The following is a 22,827-nucleotide window of genomic DNA, read 5'->3' as shown; positions in this document are numbered from 1 at the left end:
AACAATGTAGTATATCATTATATTGGAAGATTTATTGGTGATAAAATAGGATATTCTTGGTTCATGCAACAATATGAATGCGTCTAAAGTGGGTTTTATAATGAAAGAACCAAGATCTAAAGGTTCTATATTGTATGATTCCTTTCATATAACACAGGTATGGAAAAAAGCTCAGTGATTTCCAAGAGTTGAGGGGGGAGTGAGGACTGGTTTTCTATAAAAGAGATAATACAACTATTCTTCATGGTATTGAGCTGGTGAACAAATAACTATACATTTGCTAAAACCCACAGAACTATACATAGCAAAGAGTGAAATTTAATATATCCAAATCAAAAAGAATCAGCCAGGAGCACTGGAGAATCTCAGGAGTGAACACAGACTCTTAAAAACAAATTAATTGTACTGCAAATGAGTTAACCTCACTCAGGGGAGATAGGGAAAAAAAAAGCTGACCTAAGTAATGTTGGAAAATTGTGTATTGACAGGGAACTGCAAGGCTACAAAAGTACTACACTTTAGTTGCTAAAGTTGTTTCTCATGAGCGTGTAGATTAACAATGTTCAAACTGCTTTACTTGTAAACTGCAACCACACAAATACATTAACTAATGGAAATTGTTGAGACCCAAGTTTCACACTGTCAGAGGTGGAAGTTACAGATAAGAAAGGGGAAACATAGGGTTGAAACAGATTAAAGTCGAGGACATCAGTAGGCACTCATGTTTAACTTAAAATAGGTATGATGGATAGTTAGAGAAATAAGAATAATTTTGCATATATATACAGACTACATAGATATATACTTCCTACCTCTATAGACAAGAGGGTCTAAAAGTGAAACTCCAACACTAGCAAGCACATTCAGCCTCCAAATCTGGGATTTTGAATACATTCTCTTCCTCCATTTTTCTTATACACTGGCTATATTATCCTTTGAAAATTGTAATATGAGCATGTTGGTTCTATAAAATGATTCAGTCAAGATAGAAATATTAATTCAAGATGCTTTATTTATCTCTTGGTAAAATGTGCTCCCCTAAAGCAATATTTTCATTAATAGTATAACATTTTATTCTCAAATTAGGACTCTTAGAATAGCATTCAACTAAAGAAATAAAAAATATTAGACATAAATTTATATTCTAATGCATGAATTAAGTATCTTAATTATTATTGTTAAAACATAACAACACTCCATTTAATTATGTCAAATCGTTCATTTCAATGTAGGTATCCTCATGGGCACATGCACTTTTTACGTGGTCTCATTTGTGCCCTTATTTAATGTGTATTTGCAATGATGTGGGAGAAAAAAAGCATGCAAAATAAGTGAATAAACCAATATCCTTAAGAAGGTTTTAGATTGGCTGGTGCCAAGACGCCTGAGCCATTCCTGTTCAGGTACTGTGTTTCTGGACATAGTGTTTCCTTTTTTCAGAACAAGAGACTTCTTATTCATAAGGATATCACTTCAGGAACTTAATTTTACTGTAGCCTTAATGAAACTAGATTACTGCACATTGTACAATGTTGAAATCATAATCCTAATAAAAACAATTTTGCCTCTAAAACAACCTTTATAAATGCTCTGTTGACTTCCTTGTTCCTCAAGCTATAAACCACAGGGTTTAACATGGGGATGATCATAGCATAGAACACGGATGCCATCTTGTCTGTGTCCATGGAATGGCTGGAGCTGGGCTGTGAGTACATGAAGATAATAGTTCCATAGAAGATGGAGACTGCAGTGAAGTGGGAAGCACAGGTGGATAAAGCCTTCTGATATCTTGCAGAGGAGTGCATCTTTAGGATGGTGATAAATATGAATATGTAGGATATCCAGATAACCAGAAGAGCAAATAAGATGTTGAAGCTTACTACATAAACAAGAACCAGCTCACTAACGTGTCTGTCTGAGCAAGAGAGAACCATGACTGCTGGAACATCGCAGAAAAAGTGATGGACCACGTTGGAACTACAGAAAGAGAGACTGAACGTATCTCCAACGTGGATGCAGGCATTCAGGAAACCACAGACATAGGAGCCTGTGGCCAGACAAGCACACACACCTGTTGTCATGGCGGTGGTGTAATGCATGGGTTTACACACTGCTGTATAGCGGTCATAAGCCATTGAGGCCAAGAGGTAATTTTCTACAGTGGCAAAGGCTACAAAAAAGAACATCTGAGCAGCACATGCATTGTAGGAGATGACTTTGTCTCCTGAGATGAAACCAGCCATGACTGTGGGAGTGACAGCTGAGGAGTAACAAAAATCCACCAGAGATAAGTTACTGAGGAAAAAGTACATGGGAGTGTGGAGACGAGAGTCCAATGCAATCAACATAATAATCCCCAAATTCACAATGAGAGTGATGAGGTAGATGAGCATGAACATTATAAAGAGGGGAACCTGCAGTTCTGGGTCATTGGTTAGTCCCAGGAGAATGAACTCTGTCACTTCTGTACTGTTCCTCATCAATGCAGAGAGTCCCAGAATGCCCTGTGGCTAGGAGAAGACAGAATCAGTGATAAAGAAACTTAAACTGAAAAGTGTACATACAAAATGTCTTATTTCATTATAGTGATGACTGGTATTTCTAGATTCTCCAGATACAAATACTCTTGTCAACAAAACTTACTCCATTAATTGTGTAGAGACCTACATACTGTTAAATCTGAAGGATCTTCATGGGTCATCTCCCCAAGTTTTAAAGTGTATAAGTTTGTAAACTGAGATGTGCACAATTACTAGATAAATGCTTGTCCAGAATGGATACATCTGCCAATTCACTTTTTCCAAGCCTCGTAAAAGCAAATACTTGCATGTTGTTCCTCTATCAGGAACCGCTGTAGACAGTACAGAATATATTCATTATTGCCTCTCAAGAACATCTTGAGTATAATTCCTTATTGTATTCATTTAAATGATAATGATAATGCATAAGAGGTTGAGTAATTTTTCATATTTAAACAAGTATTAAGTGACCAGCCATGCATTGGACCGAAGGCAATCTTTGAACACAAACTGAGTGGCTCCCAAGACAGTGGTCTTAATTATATTTAAGTCAAATTGAATTTAACTCACTTTGCCATCACTTATTGTCTTCATTATTCCAAACGCAATGTTTGGGGTTTCACAGTGAAGTAACTGAGAGAAATGGGCACAGTGTACGTGACAGAATGAGTGGACCAGCAGGGGCTGTAAAACCAGCAGGGGTGATCTGAGCGGAAGACGTAGCATTGTGTGCAGAGCTGAGGCTCTGGGCTGAGGTAGCTATCAGCCCTACCATTTACTGCCTAGGAGTCATTTGTCCTAACCTAGCTCGCTTGCACCTCGTATTTCTACCAGCAAAATTAAGACAGTAGTGAGGCCTACTTTATAGTATTATTATGAAAATTAAATAAGAGAATACATTTAAAAACCAATAAGATGCTGGGTATTTAGCACAGTCTGATACATGATAGCTGTCACATTATGATGAGGATGGGATGATTGTCTGTATGTTGTTTTGGGAAAAATGGCTGGTGACCTTGAGGGCTTCAGAGCTGCATGAGCCTTGAAGTCTTACAGCCTTCCACTTCAATTTGTCTTTTTTCTCACACTAGGGCCACTGAGATAGTTGGTGCTCTGCAGTGTTTCCAAGTCTATCCTTTCTTTGCCCATACAGTTGGCTCCAGACATTCCATGTGAGCCATTCTTTTCCTTAATTTCTTCCTTGAAGTACATATTTTAGCCTGAAATAGTTCCTTGTTTAAAGAAAGGAACTATTTCATACTCATACTTTCTCCCATTACTGTCATCTCATGGCAGAATCACAGAGGTCAGGGATTGAAATTCCCTTATTGGTAGGCTGTCTTTATCCTGTGGATCTATTTTGGTGGAAGCACTTTGTTGTCAAACATTTTATTAGAATCTGTTTTTATTTCGGAGCAGTACTTTAAATATTTTCATTTGCACTTCAAGGGCATCAAGCCTTTGGAAGGGCATCTACCTTCCACCAACTACTAATATCTTCCTCCTAGGACTTTTGTAACTTCACTTTACAAGCCTATCCCATGAAGACACTCTGTTTGCCAACCTGAGCACACACGACCACTTCAGCATCCACTACATTCTGTAACCAATAAGGGCTTTATATATCAATTTTGGCGTGTAGGTGCATGTACATATGTGTGTATAAGATAAGTATTATTATAATTTCTACTTTAGCATTAAGGAAATTAAGGACTTAAGAAGTTATCTGATGCTCTAAAATTACATAGCTAGTACGAGAAAGAGTTAAGGTTTAAGAGTTCAATCCAGTTTTGACTGAATCAAAAGTCTGTGCTTTTAGCCATTCACTGTCAAGATGTAGGTGTGCCAATAACAATGAGCATGAGATTATGAAGAAAAGGTTAAAATGCAGCTTGGATTTTGTTAATTCATATTAGACACCTTTATAGTTTAAAGATTATTTTACTTTTTTGGGTTTATTTGTTAGTATTTATTTATTCATTTATTTACCTCCGATGAGAAGCCGACATTTAGTCAACAAGATGAAATTACCAATCAATCAGAGAATAAACTATGTTATTTTTCTATTCACATCTTTAGGAAAGCAGCGTGATGTTTCGTAACTTAGCAGCGAACTCCCTGTCGGTGGAAGTTTGGATGTGTATACCTTGGTCTCACTTCACTGTTTCAGAAAAACATTGAAAATATATATTTTTGCCCTCACGTAACTCAAAGTAAGTATAGCTGCCCCACTGCTATTGCATGAATTATACGACTGACTGAAAAATGTGTATGTAATATAGATGCTTACCTGTCTTCTGGGAGAGAAGGAAGAGTCAATTCTGAACCGAGAGTCTGAGATCAGAATCTCAGCTGTAGAATAATACAGAAATGCTATCAGAGGAGCTCTTTTTCAGATAACGGTCATAGGATTGCAAAGTTTCTAAGGCGGGGTAAAATGGAGGAAGGAATATTAACACAGTTAATTCCTGAACCTACCACGCATTCTTTCTTTCTTCTTACCTCCTCCTGATTGGAAGCATTAACATAATAAGATTACCTGTGTCACAGAATCGTGTCCATAAATAACAAATCTCAATAAGAGGTTATCATCTAAAAGTCAATCAATTTCATTTTTATCTTCAGGTGTTGTCCCCAACTATGGTTACAGGCTCATAGCAAATCCGGGGATAAGACTTCAGTGTACTAACTAATATTAGTATTCAGATGAATAATCAATCAGTCACCAAGTGGGTTCAGCGTGCAGACTGGTCCCTCTGAAGTGATGTCACATTGAGTGGTACTGGGGTTTCCAAGGCTAACTCCTAGGGACGTGGAGGGAAGTACAGAGACGTGAAGCTCTCCAAGGAATTTCCCTTGTGAGAGCATCTACAATTCCTCATCCTACTTTCCCAGGAAAGAAGCAATTAAACTGCCTATGGGGACCATGCTGATTATTTTCATTGTACACACATGTTTTGATATTATTTGTTTTTTTTCCTTGTTATTTTTGTCAATTTATAATGAACATATACTTTACATACAGCAATATCCAAAATTTTAGTGTATAGTTCTAAGAATTTTGTTAAATTTATTGTCAAGCAACCCCTACCACCTGAATAAATTCATATAAACTTCTTTTGATAAACCCTTTCTCCTTCCCACCGCCCCTGGCAACCAACAAGCTGTTTTGTCCAAGTAATTTTGCCTTTGCAAGAATGTCCTTAACTGTAATCCTAGAATATGTACTGTTTGAGCCTGTCATCTATCGCTTAGCATTTGAGACCCATCCATATTGTTACTTGTGTCATAGTGGAATATTTTTTTTATTGTGGAATAATATTCTATTATATAGACATTTCAGATTGTTCATCTTATTCTACAGTTGAGGAACAGTTGGGTTGGTTCTAGTGTCTGGTGACTACAAATAAAACTGATGTAAACATTTGCCTAAAGATTTTAGTGTGAACAGGTTTTCATGTCACTTGGGTAAACATCTAGGAGTTGGGTTGCTTGGTCATGTGGTAAGTATATATTTATTCAAGCAAGAAATTGCCAAAATATTTTCTGAAGTGTTTACCATTTGATTTCCCACCAGTAATACATTCAATTGTTTTACATCTTTACCAGCATTTGGTATTTTCAAGTTTAAAATTTTTAATTTAATTTTCATGTCTATCTTTTCAAAGTTATTACAATGTTATTGACCACATTCATTATGCTGTATATTACATCTTCATGGCTTATGTATTTTACAACTGGAGGTTTGTACCTCTAATTTCCTTCACCTCTTTTGCCACCCCACAATTCCCCTATCCTTCTGATACCACCAGTTTCTTCTGTGTATCTATGAGGTTGGTTTCATTTTGTTCTGTTTGTTTTTTAAATTCCACGTATAAGTGAGATCATACAGTATTTGTCTTTCTCTGTTTGACTGAAATCACTTGGCATAATACCGTCTAGATACATCCACATTACTATGGATGACACATTTTCGTTTTTTGTGGCTGAGTAATATTCCATCATGTGTATGCATGTTTGTTTATTATTTGTTTATTTATTCATTTATTTATATAATACATCTTCTTTGTCCATTTACTCACTGGTAAATACTTAGGTTGCCTCCATATCTTGGCTGTTGTAAAAAATGCTGCATGTAAACCCAGGTGTGTATGTATCTTTTTGAATTAGTGTTTTTTGTTTTATTTGAGTAAATACTCAGAAGTGAAATTGTTAGATCACATAGCAGTTTTACTTTTACTTATTTGAGGAAACTCCATACTTTTTCCCATAATGGCTACACCCATTTACAGTCCCACCAACAACCACTATGGTTCCCTTTTCCCCATATCCTTTCCAGCACTTGTTATTTGTTACCTTTTTGATAATAGCCATTCTGACAGGTGTGAGGCGATATCTCATTGTGGTTTTGATTTGTATTTCCCTGATAATTACTCATGTTGAGCACTTTTCCATGTGTCTGATTTCCATCCATATGTCTTTTTTGGAAAAATGTCTATTGAAATTGTCTGCCCATTTTTAATCAGGTTGTTAGTTTTTTGGTATTCAGTTGTATGAGTTCTTTTTATTTTGAATATTAATGCCTTCTAGGATATATTGTTTTCAAATATCTTCTCCCATTCAGTAAGCTGCTTTTTTGTTAACTATTTCCTTCAGTATGCAAAGGCCTTTTAGTTTGATGTAGTCCCATTTGTTTATTTCTGCTTCTGTTTCACTTGCCTAAGAAGACAGCTTCAAAAAATACTGCTTGTTTGATGTCTCACTTGTCACTTTATGGAACATAATTTTGAAGTAAAAATAACGAAATGCTTGAGATGATCTGCTTGATTATGTGACCCAGGAAATCATCGTGTCTGAGTGGGGTGTGCAAGCACTGAGTGAGTGCAGATAAGTATGTAAGCAAAGCAGAAAAGCACCTATGTTTCTGAAAATGTTATAAAAGTATATCTAGAAAGTTTACACAATGGATGATACCTAATAATAAATGGTTCAAAGAGTCAACATATTAATGCCTTCATAGTCAAGCTTAGTTATTTTTTATTCATTCATTTAAGAAATATTTATCATGAAACTACTATGAAACAGACACTCATTCAGATACTGAGAATCATGCTGTAAAGAGAGCAGATAATGCCACTGCTCTCTCGCAGTTTAAGTTCTAGTTGTAGGTGATGGATCATAAAGAACTGAAGAAATAAACATACAACAGGTGAGGGTTGACAAGGACCACAAAGAACATTGCAGGCTGAGAGGACAGCGTGCCCAGTGAGTGGAGAGTGATTATTTTATAAACGTAGTCAGGGAAGGACTCCATGATAGGGTAACACTTAGGCAGATCTGAATGGAGTGAGGGAAACACCAGTCAGGGAAAAGCAAGTAGGAAGGCTCTGAGATGGGAGCAGACGTAGAATTGTGAACAAGTAGCAAGCGGATCAGATTGAATGACAGGGGGTAAAAGACTGGAAGAGAGACAAAACGTGACCCTACTAAAGTATGAATAGATGAGTAGCATTAACCGTTTTAAAGCATTTGCAGAGAGAAAAATATATGTCATTGGTTTTTCTGTCAATTTTTTTCAACAGTGTAAAAGTTGGTAGTAATATAATACTGAAAAATGTTTTTTTCTGCATTTTTCTTGTACTTTGATTATTTTATCATTTTAAATCTTGTACAATGAACATGTTGATTCTATAAAATTACATAGTCAAGACTAAAATATTATTTACATAATATGCTCTATTTCTGTATCTCTATATTTTGTGCCCACAAAAAGCAGTTCCTTTCAAAATAAGACCTTTAAAATAGTATTCAACTAACTAACTAAATAATGTTAGACAATAAATTATGTTCTAATATCTAAATTAAATACTTGAATATTTATATTAAAAATCAGCAACATTTCATTTAATTTTAGTAAATTTCCACCTCCAGTATGTCTGAATTCAGAGGGGGACCTCCTTGGACTTCTGTTCATGAGCCCATGTGTGCCTCTGTTTTACATGTATCTTTGCATTGGCATGTGGTAGAAAAAATTAATTCAGAATGATGAGTGAATATATCAGTATCCTTAAGAAGAGTTTTGACAAGCAGACCCCAAGACATTTTAAACATTCTTAGCCATGGCACACTTGTTATCATCATAATAGTGTAATGTCGTGGTTTACACATTGCTGCATAGTGGTCATAGGCCATTGAGGCCAAGAGGAAATTTTCCACTGTGGCAAAGGCTACCGAAAAATAAGTAAATAAATAAATAGATAAATAAATAAATAAATAAATAAATAAACAGCCACATGTATTGTATGAGAAGACCTTACCTGATCTAAGGAACTCAGAGATGATCTTGGGAGTGACAGCTGAAAAGTAACAAAAATCCACCAGAGACAGATTACCGAGGAAAAAGTACATGGGAGACTAGAGATGAGAATTCAACAGAATCAACACAATAATCCCCCAATTCACAATCAAGGTGATGAGACAGATGACGATGAACATTATAAAGAGTGGAATCCGCGGTTGTGGCTCACTGCTAAGTCCTAGCAGGATGAACTCAGTCAGTTCTGTACTATTCTCCATGAATCTTATTTGGTAATCGTGAGATTTGCTACAGCAATGAAAAATAAAGGAACAGAGTAATTTAAAAAAGAGACTGACATAAAATCAAAAGTATAAATATATATGTATTTTTGCAATGTAGCAATAGTTTGTACTTTGAGTCTCCAGGTAAACATGGCTTCACAACAAAATTTAGAGCCTTAGTTATGAAGACAGCCAAACCTGAATATGCAAGATCTTTATAGACCATCATTCCAATTTTTAAATTTTATATATTTCTAAACTGAGATGTAGAAAATAAACAAGTTGTCCAAGAGGGTGTGTCTGAAATGACTGCATCGGCCAATTCACTTTTCTGAGCCTTGTGAAAGGTTATACTTTCATTGAGCTCACTTGCCTAAATTCTCTATATACTTTACGTATATATTCATTGATTCCTCTCACAATACTATGAGGTTGATCAGTTGTTATATTCACATAAATTATGAGGCAGAGGAAAAGACACGCATTCATTACACAAATAATAATTGGCAAGCCATGCTTTGGAATTAAGTCAACCTTTGGCGCAATGTAGAATGACTCCTAAATGCATGGTTTTAATTGAATTTAAATAAAATTGAATTGAACACAGTTTACAATTTCTCATTGTCTCTATTGGTCTAAACTCGGTGCTTTGGGTCTCGCAGTGAAATAACTGAGAGATAAGTGCACAGTGAACGTGGTGGGGTAACCAGCCCAGCAGGGGCAAACCCAAGCAGCAGATGCAGTTCTGAAGAGGAGGCAAAGCACTTGTACAGAGCTCTGGGTCTTGGCACTGGGTTCTGGGAAGAGGTGCATAGCAACCCTATCCTTTACTACTTAGGAGCCATTGGTCCTAACCTCACTCCCCCAAATCTCATTTTTCTATCTGCAAAATGAAGACAGTAACAACACCTACTTTAAGGTATCATTGTGAGGATTACGTAAGGTAATATGGAATACAAATGAATAAAATGCTGGTGTTCAGTGCACCTGAATGAGTGTTAGCTATACAAGTATTTGGAAGAAATGATGGTTTTTATGTTTATTTGGGAAAATGGGCGGTGATATACAGAACTTCAAGTGTGGATTAGTTTTGAGGTCTTAAAGTCTGTCTCTTTATTTTGTCTTTTCTACACACTAGGGTCACTGAGATTTTATGCACGCTGACCCCATATGACTGGCTGATCCTGCAATTCCATATGAGCTATGTTTTGGCTGTCTATCTTCCTTGCAGTCTATATTTTAGTTTACGTGAGTTTTCCTTTCTTGAAATCATTCTATCTTTCATTAGTGTCATCTAACAGCTGAATCATAGAGATCAAAAATGGAAAGTTTCCATTTTGGGGACTAATTTTAGCTTGAAGAATGTTTTGGTGGCATGCTCCATGGTGTAAAATACTTCATTTGAATCTGTTCTTTTGTAGAGACAGTGTTTTCAGTCCTCTCATTTAAGTTTGAAGACTTTGAAAGGATCGCTTTCCTCTGCCACCGTTTTTTACCATACCTCCTAAACCATTTGCAACTATATTTTACATGCCCAGCGCATAAAGGCATTACATTTGCCTATGTTTACATACATGACACGATCACTTTTAGCATACACTACATTCTACAGTCATTTATAAGGGCTTTATAAATATATTTGTCGGTGTGAGTATAAGGGAGCTTGCATAATTTTATTATTTTACCATAAGAAATCGAGGGTTTGAAAAATTTGTATTGCTCTAAAGTTACAAAGCTACTATGAGGAAGAGTCAAAATTATGAAGTTACTATGAGGAAGAGTCACCACCCATTTTCCTAAATGTTAAATCCATTTTGACCTAATAAAAATCTGTACTTTTAGTCACATCACTGCCAACGTGCTTAAAAGTTGACAATAAGAAAATAACTCGATTATAAAACGGGCCAAAGACTTTGACAGACATCCCACCAAAGAAGAGATACAGATGGCAAATAAGCATTTTTAAAAATGTTCCACATCATATGCCATCAGGAAAATGCAAATTAAGACAGCAATATATACTACTACACATCTATTAACATGGCGAAAATCCAGAACACTGACAATACCAAATACTGGTGAGGATGTGGAGCAACAGGAATTTTCATTCACTGCTGGTCAGAATGCAAAATGGGGGAGTCCCTTTGGAAGAGTTTGAAGATTTCTTAAAAAACTAATCATAGTCTTATCATACGCTCCAGCAATCACCCATATTGGTATTAACCCAAATGAGTTGAAAACTTATGTCCACGCAAAACCCCGAACATGAATGTTTACCAGATTTTTGTTTATAATTATTGAAACTGGTAGCAACTGTGATGTCTTTCATTACGTTAATGGATAAACAAATGGTGGTACAATTTTCAGCACTGAAAAGGAAAGAGCTCTCAAGCCATGAAAAGACATGAAGGAACTTTAAATGAATATTAGTACATGAAAGAAGCCAATCTGAAAAGGCTACATACTATATGATTCCAACTATATGACCTTCTGGTAAAGGCAAAACTATGCGAAAAGATCAGTAGTAGCCAGGGGGTTTTGGGAGAGAGACATGATGAGGTGGAACACAGAGGATTTTTAGGGCAGTGGAAATATTCCGTATGATACTATAGTGATGTATTGAATTTATTATACATCATCCCAACCCTTATGATGCACAACACCAAGAGACAACCTTAAGGTAAACTATGGATTTTTGGTGATTATTTTATCTTCCTAAAAATTGTAATGTGAACATGTCAATTCTACAAAGTGACTCAGTCAAGACATACTAACTCATCTAAGACGTGATTATTTATGTATCTCAAAATAAAATATGTCAAAGAGTACATAATTCCACTTAAAATACATGATTTTTCTCCTATTCAGAATCTTAGAACAGTTATTCAACAAAAGAACTAATCTGAGATGTAACTTTATATTTAATACCTAGAATAGCTACTTAAATTTTTTTATTAGAAAGTAGACACACTTCATTTATCTCTGGCACAGTTCCCTCTCCAGTGTGTGTGTGTGACACATACCTGTGCCTTTATTCATGGGCTTGTCTGTGCCCTTGTTTAACAGGTACATTTGTTTTGCTATGTGGTAGAGAAAATGTAAGTGGAACAGGTGGATATATCAAATATCATTAAAAAGGTTTGACAAGCAGGTCCAAAATTTCTCATGATTCCCCTTAGCCATCCTCTTCAGGTATTATAATTCTAAAGAGGTTTTCTTTTTTACTAGATGACAGTCTTTGGAAAAGCTAAGGATGTCACACTGGGGATTTGAGTGCAGTGTGATGCTTAAAAAGTATCTCATTGCATGGGGAAATTCTGAGAGGAATTGAACAAGGTTATTGTGCACACTACAAAGTTAAAGTCCCAATCCTATAGAAAAATTTGCCTTCTCAACCACCTTCTTGAATGCATTCCTTATGTCCTTATTCCTCAGGCTGTAGACCATAGGATTCAGCATGGGGATGACCATGGTGTAGAACACAGATGCCACCTTGTCTGTGTCCATGGAATGGCTGGAGCTGGGCTGTAAGTACATGAAGATGACTGTCCCATAGAAGATGGAGACGGCAGTGAGGTGGGAAGCACAGGTGGACAAAGCCTTTTGGTGTCCCTGAGATGACTGCATCTTCAAGGTGGTTATAAATATGAACAGGTAGGAAATCAATATAGTCAGAAGAGCAAAAAAGATGTTCAAGCTCGAAGTAAAAACAAGAGCCACCTCACTAATGTGTTTATCAGAGCAAGAGAGAGTCAGAACAGCTGGAATATCACAGAAAAAGTGATGGACCACGTTGGACCTACAGAAAGAGAGACTGAATGTATCTCCAATGTGGATGGAGGCATTCAGGAAACCACAGATATAGGAGCCTATGGCCAGACGTGCACACACACTTTTCTTCATGGTGGTGCTGTAATGCAGGGGTTTACACACTGCTGCATAACGATCATAAGCCATTGAGGCCAAGAGGTAATTTTCCACAGTAGCAAAGGCTGCAAAAAAGAACATTTGAGCAGCACATGCATTGTAAGAGATGATCTTGTCACCCATAAGTAAGCCAGCCGTGACTTTGGGAGTGACAGCTGAGGAGTAGCCAAAGTCCACCAGAGACAGGTGACTGAGGAAAAAGTACATGGGAGTGTGGAGACGAGAGTCCAAGAGAGTCAGTATGATCATTCCCAGGTTTCCAGCCAGAGTGATGAGGTAAATAAGAGTGAACACGACAAAGAGAGGAATCTGTAGTTCTGGGGTGTTGGTGAGTCCCAGGAGGATGAACTGTGTCACTTCTGTCCTGTTCTCCATCAATGCTACTTGGGAATCGTGAGATGTACTGTAGCAATGAGAAATAAAGGGGGAAAGTGACAAACAAAAAATAAATTGTAGTGAAATTGAAATGTATAAATACCATATGCATTATTTTATTAATAATGTGTACTTCAAAATTATCTTGATCTACTGCTTACAGTTTTACATATAAATTGATGTACATACAGTGGATAGTATTATTTTTATTTTCCCATTAAAGAAATTAAGGATTTAAGAAGTCATGTGATATTCTACAATTAGACTGTTTGAAGAAGTTTCAAGATTCAAAATTGATTAGGTCAATTTCAACCTAATCAAAATCTGTGTGCTTATCGCCACCTCACTGTCAGCACATTTAAAAGTGTCTATAACCAGAAAGACGAGATTTGGGGGGAAGGTTAAACTGCAGTTTGATCTTACTAATTCATTCAGTTCTGTGTGCAGTATAAGAATGATCACTTCACATGCATGCTTTTTCCTTAACCTCCAGTGGGAGACCAGCTGATGGTGAACAAGATGAAATTGCCACTTACACAATCAGAGCATCATTTATCTTATTTTTTAAACATTTCTCTTCGTTAAGGAAGCAGCAGGGTATTTCATAAGTATCACTAAACTTACCAATGGAAGTTTTGACATTTATACTCCAGCCTCAACTTACTATTTTATATAAAGAAGTTCAAAACATTTATTTCTATGCTCAAATAACTCATAATATATGTAGTTTCCCCAATGATTTTGCATGAATTACACTTTTTACTAATAGTATATATAGAATATAGTAGCTTACCTCAATCCTTGAAGAGAAAGAACAGTGAATCCTGAAGTGAGTGTGAAGTGAGAAATTCAGCCATGAAACAATGCATAAATAATGAGAGAGAAGCTATGTTTTAGGTAGTGGTTAAAAGGTTCCAAGTTCTCTAAAGCAGGGAAATATGGAGGGAAAAAACATTACCAAGGACCCAGGAACCTGGGTGCAAATTTCAAATCCATTATCAATTCTTACTGTGCTTTTGAAGGAGTTACTTACCTTTTCCTTACTTGTAGAATAAACATAATAAAATTACTTCTGCCACATAAGTTACAGAATTATGTCTGTGAACAACAAATAAGAGGTCTGTTCTAGAAAATAATTCAGTAAGGAATTATCATTTTTAAGTTACTGAACCTAATTTTTATCTTGGGATGGTTTCCTTGGCTATGGTTGTAGACATATAGCAATTCCTCAGGTAGGAAGAAGGCCTTTATGTAATGACAACTATTAACAATCAGATAAATATATGATGATCAAGGGGGCCAGCATGCAGTCAAGTGCTTCTAAGATGATGCCATGTGGAGTGTTGTTGGTATTTCAGAGGCTAATGCAAGGGAAGCAGGAGTGAATTATAGAGACAAGAAGCTCCCAGAGGATCTCCCCGCCTCCCATGAGAGCATCTCCAGCTCCTCATCCCTCCTTCCCAGGGAAGAAGCAATTAAACTGCCATGGGGACCTGGTAGCATATATGAATGTACATATTTTGGTATTGCTTCTTCTTTCATTTTTAGATTTTCTAAATACATAATTTGCAAACAGTAAAATCCACACTTCTGTGTATAGTTTGAAGAATTTGGTCAAATGTATATGGCTATGTAACTACTGTCACAATCAAGGTATAGAACACCCCCTTCACGTAAACAAAACCTGAGGTTCTTTGTGGTCCACTCCTCCTCCTACCCATTGCCCTGAAAACCATGTAAATATTTTGTGTATATAACTTTGCCTTTGCAGGAATATCCTTAACTAGAATTCTAGCACATTTGGTTTTTGAGTCCTGTTTCTTTTACTTTTACTTTTATAAAGCATTTGTGATCCATCAAAGTTGTTACCTTCACTATCAGTGGAATTTTTTTTCAGTCATATTCCATTTTATGGACATTATATTTCATTGAAGGACATTGGTTCGTTCTAGTGTTTGCTGATTCTGAACAAAACTGATCTAAACATATGTCTAAAGGGTTTTTTTTCCCTGTTAACATAGGTTTTGATTTCACTTGGGTAAAAACCTGTGAGAAGGATTGCTTAGCCACGAAGTAAATAAATGCATAATTGAAAAAGAAACTGCCAAACGGTTTTCTGAATTTGTTCTACTATTTGGTTCTCACTGGCAATGCATTCCAGTTGTTTCACATCTTTTCCAGGACTTGGCATTTTAATATATTTAAAAAATTTTAAAATCTCATTTCTTTTCTTGCTCTCACAAAGATGTCCCTCCCCCGCCCCCCAATCTCAGAAAAATCAATTAAAAAAAAACCCCTATTTGCCTTTACTATCACAGTTCTTGTCTAGGAATGTTTTTCTCCAGCAAAAGAAATAGATCCATTCTTTGTCTTTACATTTGCCTCTTAACACACACTCCCAAAGAGACATCACACTTTGCTCGGTGTAGCAAGTTTAGTGGTTAAAAATTTGTTCTGTTCCCTGAAAGGCTTAGTCCCCAATTCAAGTAAGTTATTTAACACATTTAATCATCAGCTTTTCAACTGTGTGGAGGGAGACAATATCATGTAATCCTCATGGAATTGTTAAGAAGATCATCAGATGATATATATATATATAAATGAGTACAATTTCCAGCACTTTCCAGGTGTTTCATAAGATTAAATATTACTGTTTTGTTACTCATCAAAAATTGATATGGCATGTTTTAAAAATATATTGGTGCTCAAACATTCCATCTGCTTCCCACACATCTGACTACCTATTGCAGCTCAGCAGAGACATTCATTAGTTCTAGACAATGGGCTTTGGGAAGAATTGATGTGTGTTACTTCTTGGTAGGCTGAAGCCCCTGTACAACACTTTAGCTGTCTCTTCCACCATGGAGACTAAGGAGGGATGTTACTACTTGTCTTACAGAAATAAAAAAAAATTAACGCAATACTATTCACAAATATACAACTATAGGTAGTCCAGATGAAATCATGAACTCTTAAAAATGCCAATATTACAAATATTGGATCAAAATAAGAAAATAGAAAATCTGAGCAGTCATATAAAGAGATTTTTTTTCAACAACAACAAAAATAGGAAAAGATGGCTTCACTGGTGAATTCCAAAAGTATTTAAATAACTATAAATACCAGTTCTACTTAGACTCTTTCAAAAAAAATAGTATAGAACGACTCAGTCATTCTATGGGGGCAGCATTACTATTTTGCCAAAATGAGTCAACAACATCACCAGAAAACAACAACAACAACTGTGAACCAATATCCTTCATGAATAGAGACGCAATACTATTCAGCAAAAATGTTAGCAAACCAAATCCACCAACATGTTAAAAAGATTATAAACCATGACTAAGTACGATTTATCCCAGGAATGCAAGAATGGTTCAATATATGAAGCTCAGTAAATGAAACAAACCACTTCAATTTAATGAGGGAAAAACAACCATCTCATTGATTTAGAAAAAGCATTTGACAGACTCTTACATGTCTTAATAATTAAAAAAGCCACCCATAAAAGTAGAATTGAACTTCCTCAACCTGATGAAGTACATTTATGAAAAACTCATGGCTAACATAATATTCAAAAGTGAAAAACTGAATTCCTCCTGCCTAGAATCAGGGACAAGTAGCCTTTTTTGTGTTCCAAGATGGCTACATAGGAAGATCCTGACCTCACTTCCTCTCATGTGCACACTGAATCTATAGCTACACATACTACAATTCCCTCCGAAAAAGATCTGAGAACAGATGAACACCTCTACGTCAAATGACAAAAGGGTCACATTGAGATGGGTATGAGAGCATGGGACATAAACCCCACCCCTGGCACAGCACGCCACAATTGGGAGGGAACACATAAATCTGGAGCTTCTCTTCAGAACAAATGATTTGCACCCCAAGTCTGGCAACCTCACTTGTAGACCTACACCTGAGAGATGAGACCCAAGAGCATCTGGCTTTGAAAACCAATGGGGCTCAAGTCCACGAGCTCCAAAGTGCTATAGCAAACTGAGAAACTGCTCTCAAAGGGCGCATGCACAGATTCACTTACCCTGGGGGCCAGGGTAGAAACAGCAGTTTGAAAAACTCCCAGGCTCTATGTGGTGGAGATTCGTTTGCTAATCTTAAAGTGTACACCAGAGCAGCAGAGAGGCCCTTTGGACTCTCTCCAAGGACAGAGGTGCTGGCGGGTGCCATTTTCCTGCTCTCTCTCTGCCTTGTTAAAGTATGTAATTTTCTGATGACACATTTTATCTAGCACTACATAAATACAACATTTTAACAGAATCAACAGTTATGTTAGCACTGATTTGCTTGTCTAAAACAGCATGCTCTCATAATAATTGAAAAAGAAACCCAGAGTATACAAGAAGAAAAAATAAAGGTGATTTCAAATTTGTGCACATATGACCACCAACTCTTCATATTGTGCTAAATAAATATAATGAGGAAAACAATAATGCTATATGTTGCTCTATCTTTAAATACTTTCAAATGGTTATTACAGCTTGTTCACTCATACTTTAGTTGAGATATATATATATTTAATCATTTCCCTAGTCATTCAGCCAGATGTATAAACTCTGATTTTCTTTCTGCTCTGTAACAACTCAAAACACACTTTTATTGCAGGACATTTTATGGTCTGCTTCCTCTACTTAGGATGCCCTCTCATTTCACTATGTGCCTGATTAAATGATACCATATCATAAATATCATCCTTTAGCACCTTCATAAAGCTCCTCCTTTTCATGTAACCCTGAGGAAGGCGAACAGGCTGGAGGCACCTGGCTTCTTGATGTCACACTACATTAGGAAGCTACGGTCAACCAAAAAGTGCGGAATTGGGACCAAAAGAGTCACACAGACCAGAGGAATAAGACAGAGAGCCCAGAATTCAACCCACATGGATGGGGTGAGTTACTGTTTGTCAAAGAGGCCAAGAGCACACCAATGAGGAGAGGACAGTCCCCTCCCTAAACAGTGCTGGGAAAACTGGACACTAAATACCACATAGGCTCTACACTGCACACAAAACCCACTAAAAGCCCAGGTTTCTACAGCAAGCCCCTTCCTGGGTCCTCTGAAGAAAGACTCCACCTCTCACTAGTTAGTCACACATTGTAAGCTTCTCCTGATTTTCCAAACTTCTCTTCACCTGTTCCTCACAGCAGAGCTGCCCCAAGTGGGTCCCACAAGGAAACTGGGCACAGCCCTGTGCTTTCCTGAAGTTGAAACCCCAGCGTGTCCTAAGGAGGCTGAGCTCCATTCAGACTAGATGCTGAGTTTCTCTCTTGCCAAAGCCCAAGCCCAGTCAGAACCTGAGGAGACAGAACTGTTCTCACCTGCACACAGGACCAGGTCACAGTGGAACTGACAGTCGTAATACCCTCCAAGTCTATCCACTTTGTTGCAAATGGCAAGATTCCATTCCTTTTATGACTGGTAATATTCTATTGTTTATGTATGTGTGTGTGTGTGTGCGTGTGTGTGTGTGTGTGTGTGTGTGTATATACATATATATATCTATCTATATCTATCTATCTATCTATCTATCTATCTATCTATCTATCTATCTATCTATCTATATATATATCTTCCACATCTCACATAGTGGTCATTTTATCCTTTTAGTTGCTTAGACAACTAGGCTACTCTTTTCCTTATACCCACATGTGATAATCAGTCTATCATAGCATCTCAATAATTCTAATATATTAAAAATAATCTAGCTATCTTGGAAGAATATAATCCTGCCAATGATTTTGAAGAAACAGAAAATAAGCAATTAAACAAGTAGAATATAATTTCAGAGCTTTATTTAAATTCTTTGAAGAAGATAAGGTTGGGTAACTTATTACTTAGGAGAGCTATTTTAGGTGAAGTGGCCAAGAAAGGATTTTTTAAAGAAACGGTGCAGGAGCTAGGAGAAGAGTTACTACTGGAGAAAAAAGAAAAAGAAAAACAAGCTAGAGGCACAGTTTTGGTGACAAATGTAGTAGTTCAGATTCAGGTACCATGTATGGCAGACTACTGATTTTCCTCAGACTTTTTTTTTTTTTGGTAGTGTATTGGGATTTTAGCCAAGCACATTGCCACTCAGCTAGAGACTTCAAAGTTGACTTGCAGCTAGTTCTTGTGATCATATGACTGAATTCTTGCCAACAGAATGTACTCAGAAGTAATGTGTACATCTACTGCATCACCTCCCAATGATCTCTTTCTCCTTTCTTCCAGATAGAATAGTTATGATAAGGACAGACTTTCAACACTCTGTCTGATGGTAGAAAGACACAATGTGGAATGAACCTGGTCCCAGAAGGACCAAGACACATCAGCTGTCTAGATAGCTCATTTTGACCTTGCTATATTATCTACCACTATTTGAGAAGTAAATTGCTCTCTTTTTCAACCTACTGTATTTTAGCTCTGTTAACAGCAGTTTAACCTAATTTCTGGTTGTGATAGATAAACTATGGGCAGAAATTCTATGCAGACTTTCTCCTCAAGAGGTGGATCTTTTTTCATGCTTGGATCTTGGTCAGCCTTTTGACAAACATTGATTAATATTATATGGTAGAAAAAATGTTGGAAGTCTAGACTTCAAGAAGCCTTTCAGTGGGGGCAGATAAATTATGAGTTGGGGATTAACCAATACACATTACTATGTCTAAAGTAGATAAACAACAAAGACCTAATATATAGTACAGGGAACTGTATTCAATTTTTTATAATAAGCTATAATGGAAAAGAATCTGAAAATACCTGTATATCTATGTATGCGTATATATAACTGAATCACTTTGCTGTATATCTGAAACTAACACTGTAAATCAATTACACTTCAATAAAAAATTAAATTAAAAAAAAGCCTTTCAGTTTCACTTTCACACTGTGAGAATTCTGGCCTGAAAATATTATTAAAGAAAGCTTGTCCAGCCTGTAGAGGACGAAAGTCCACATGGAGAAGAGGTAGATCATGGCTGGAATCGACATCCAGAAATGTGAGGCCACCTTTAAGCTTTCAGCCCAGCTGGCCATGAAGAAGATGTGCAACTTCATAAGTGATTCCATGTCAAAGCAGCAAAGTACCTGCCCTGCCAACCATCCAATTATGAGAAATAATAAACTATGCTTTTAAGCCACTAAGTTTTGTGGTAGTTTGTTACAAAGCAATAGATAACTGATTAGCTACACAAATTGTATAATCTCTCTGATTAACCAATCTATGTTCTGAACAGAATCTTCATCTTCTCAGTGGCTTTCCTGAAAGCATTATTAACCTCTTTATTCCTTAGAGTGTAGACAATAGGGTTCAACATGGGGATTATTATTGTATAGAAGACAGATGCCATTTGGTCATTGTCCATAGAATGACTAGAGCTGGGTTGTAAGTACATGAAGATTACAGTTCCATAGAATATGGTGACAGAAGTGAGGTGAGATGTGCAGGTGGAGAACGCTTTCTTCTGTCCTTCTGCTGAGTGCATTCTCAGGATGGCAATGAATATGAACAGGTAGGAGGTCAAGATAACTATAAGGGCAAAAAAGACATTGAAAGCTGCTAAGATAAAGAGTACAATCTCATTTACGTAGATATCTGAACAGGAAAGAGCCAGGATTGGGGGGATATCACAGAAGAAGTGATGGACCACATTGGAATGGCAGAAGGAGAGGGCGAAGGCAAATCCAGTGTGGATGGCGGATTCAACAAAGCCCCAGACATAGGAGCCTATTGCCATCTGAACACACACACTGGTGGTCACAGTGGTGGTGTAATGTAAGGGCTTACACACCGCAGCATGACGATCGTAAGCCATGACAGCTAGTAGAAAACAGTCTACACTGGCAAAAGCCACAAAGAAGAACATCTGAGCCACACATCCCCCATAGGAGATGACTTTATCTCCCATGAGAAACCCAGCCATCACCTTGGGGGTAACAGCCGAGGAGTAAACACAATCCACCAGAGAGAGGTTACTGAGGAAAAAATACATGGGAGTATGGAGGTGAGAATCCAACAAAATCAACATGATCATCCCAAGATTTCCAATGAGAGTGATGAGATAGATGAAAGTGAATATTATGAAGAGGGGAACTTGCAGCTCTGCGGTGTCAGTCAGTCCCAAGAGTCTAAACTCATGCACCTCAGTGGTGTTCTCCATGAATGTCATTGGAAATTGTGTTCACCTGTCAAAACAAGGGAAGCAAAATGGATAGTTTACTGATGCATGGAAGATGACTCACTGCACACTATGTCACCTGAATGACATGAGTACACTCTGATTTCATTACTAATGCAGGGCTTCCAGTCACCCTGAGACTGGCAGCTTCTGACCTCCACCTTGAAATTTGTAAGCTTATGCCCTGTATTTGTTAGTTGCTGACCCTACTCAGATATTCCAAATGACCACTCAGTAATCTTCAAAATATTTTTTGCCTATTTTTATTTGGGTTGAAAGTTTGTGCTTCCTCTTACTTTTATCATTGTCATTCTTGGGTGAGATGGCACTGATATTAACTGAGCACTTACCATCTGCCAGGTACTCTGAGAAGAATAAATATTAACTCATTTAGTCTTCCCCTATTAGGTACTTACTTGAGAAAAATGATGTATTACTGCCTTTCTTCATGTGAATACTGTGAAGAATGAGATTTTTCTACAAGCAATGGTGATCCACCTGAGGTTTAAGAAAGGATAGTTTTTCTTTCATTCTTCAGAGAAAATTGTCCCTTCATTGAAAGATATGCCCCTAAAAGTATAAAAATCTCAAAATTGTGACTTTTTGAACATACTTTGTCCTGTACAGTGTATGCCCGGCTTTATCCTTCTGAGGGAGGCAGCACAGAATGGAGGAAGATGGTCATTCTCATTTTATTCCCTTGGAAAAGCAACATACGTGTTGATGAGCTCTAATTGCTTCCTCTGAAAAAATAAAGTGGACATTGTATTTCCTACTCTTAGTATGCCACAGGAGTCTTGCAACAATTTTAAAAGGTGTTTGGAGACCAACACCAGTATTTGCACAGGAAGTATACTGTGGTGATAAATAACATGGTCTCTGGAGTGACCTGCCTGACCTGGAGTGGCATTGTCACTTGCTAGACAGGTAACCTTGGACAATTCACAACCTCTCTGTGTCTCTCTGTGTCTCTCTGTGTCCCTGTTTAAAAAAGGGATGATAATAATAGTAGATCACAAGGATGTTTGGAAAATTTAATGAGTTGATATTTTTATATCACTTAGAATACTGTCTAACACATAGTTAGGATGCAGTAAGTCTTAATTATGACTACTATTAAATAAATATTATTATTATTATGAATAGTAGTCATAATATTATATAAGGTTGTTGAAAAAATAACAAAAGAAGCTCAAAAAATAATTGGAATCACATTACATGGGTGAGTGACCTGACGACTTAACTTCAAA

General features: G+C 36.9%; 3 protein-coding genes across 3 annotated transcripts; all 3 read right to left on the bottom strand.

The window, feature by feature from the left end:
- Positions 1–1,538: 1,538 nt before the first annotated feature.
- Positions 1,539–2,480, bottom strand: LOC105070977 (olfactory receptor 5B3-like). Its single transcript, XM_010957554.1, has one exon. It carries the CDS (start codon positions 2,478–2,480, stop codon positions 1,539–1,541), a length of 942 nt encoding a protein of 313 aa, XP_010955856.1.
- A 9,975-nt stretch (positions 2,481–12,455) lies between these two features.
- LOC105071036 (olfactory receptor 5B2-like) lies at positions 12,456–13,403 on the bottom strand. Its single transcript, XM_010957633.3, has one exon. The coding sequence runs from the start codon at positions 13,398–13,400 to the stop codon at positions 12,456–12,458; it is 945 nt and encodes a 314-aa protein (XP_010955935.2). The 5' UTR covers positions 13,401–13,403.
- A 7,217-nt stretch (positions 13,404–20,620) lies between these two features.
- LOC105071027 (olfactory receptor 5B2-like) lies at positions 20,621–21,568 on the bottom strand. Its single transcript, XM_010957623.1, has one exon. It carries the CDS (start codon positions 21,566–21,568, stop codon positions 20,621–20,623), a length of 948 nt encoding a protein of 315 aa, XP_010955925.1.
- Between the last annotated feature and the right edge of the window lie 1,259 nt (positions 21,569–22,827).

This window comes from Camelus bactrianus, chromosome 10 (assembly GCF_048773025.1).
Source record: "Camelus bactrianus isolate YW-2024 breed Bactrian camel chromosome 10, ASM4877302v1, whole genome shotgun sequence".
NCBI classification, from domain to species: Eukaryota; Metazoa; Chordata; class Mammalia; order Artiodactyla; family Camelidae; genus Camelus; species Camelus bactrianus.
This window is presented reverse-complemented; position numbering and strand designations above follow the sequence as displayed.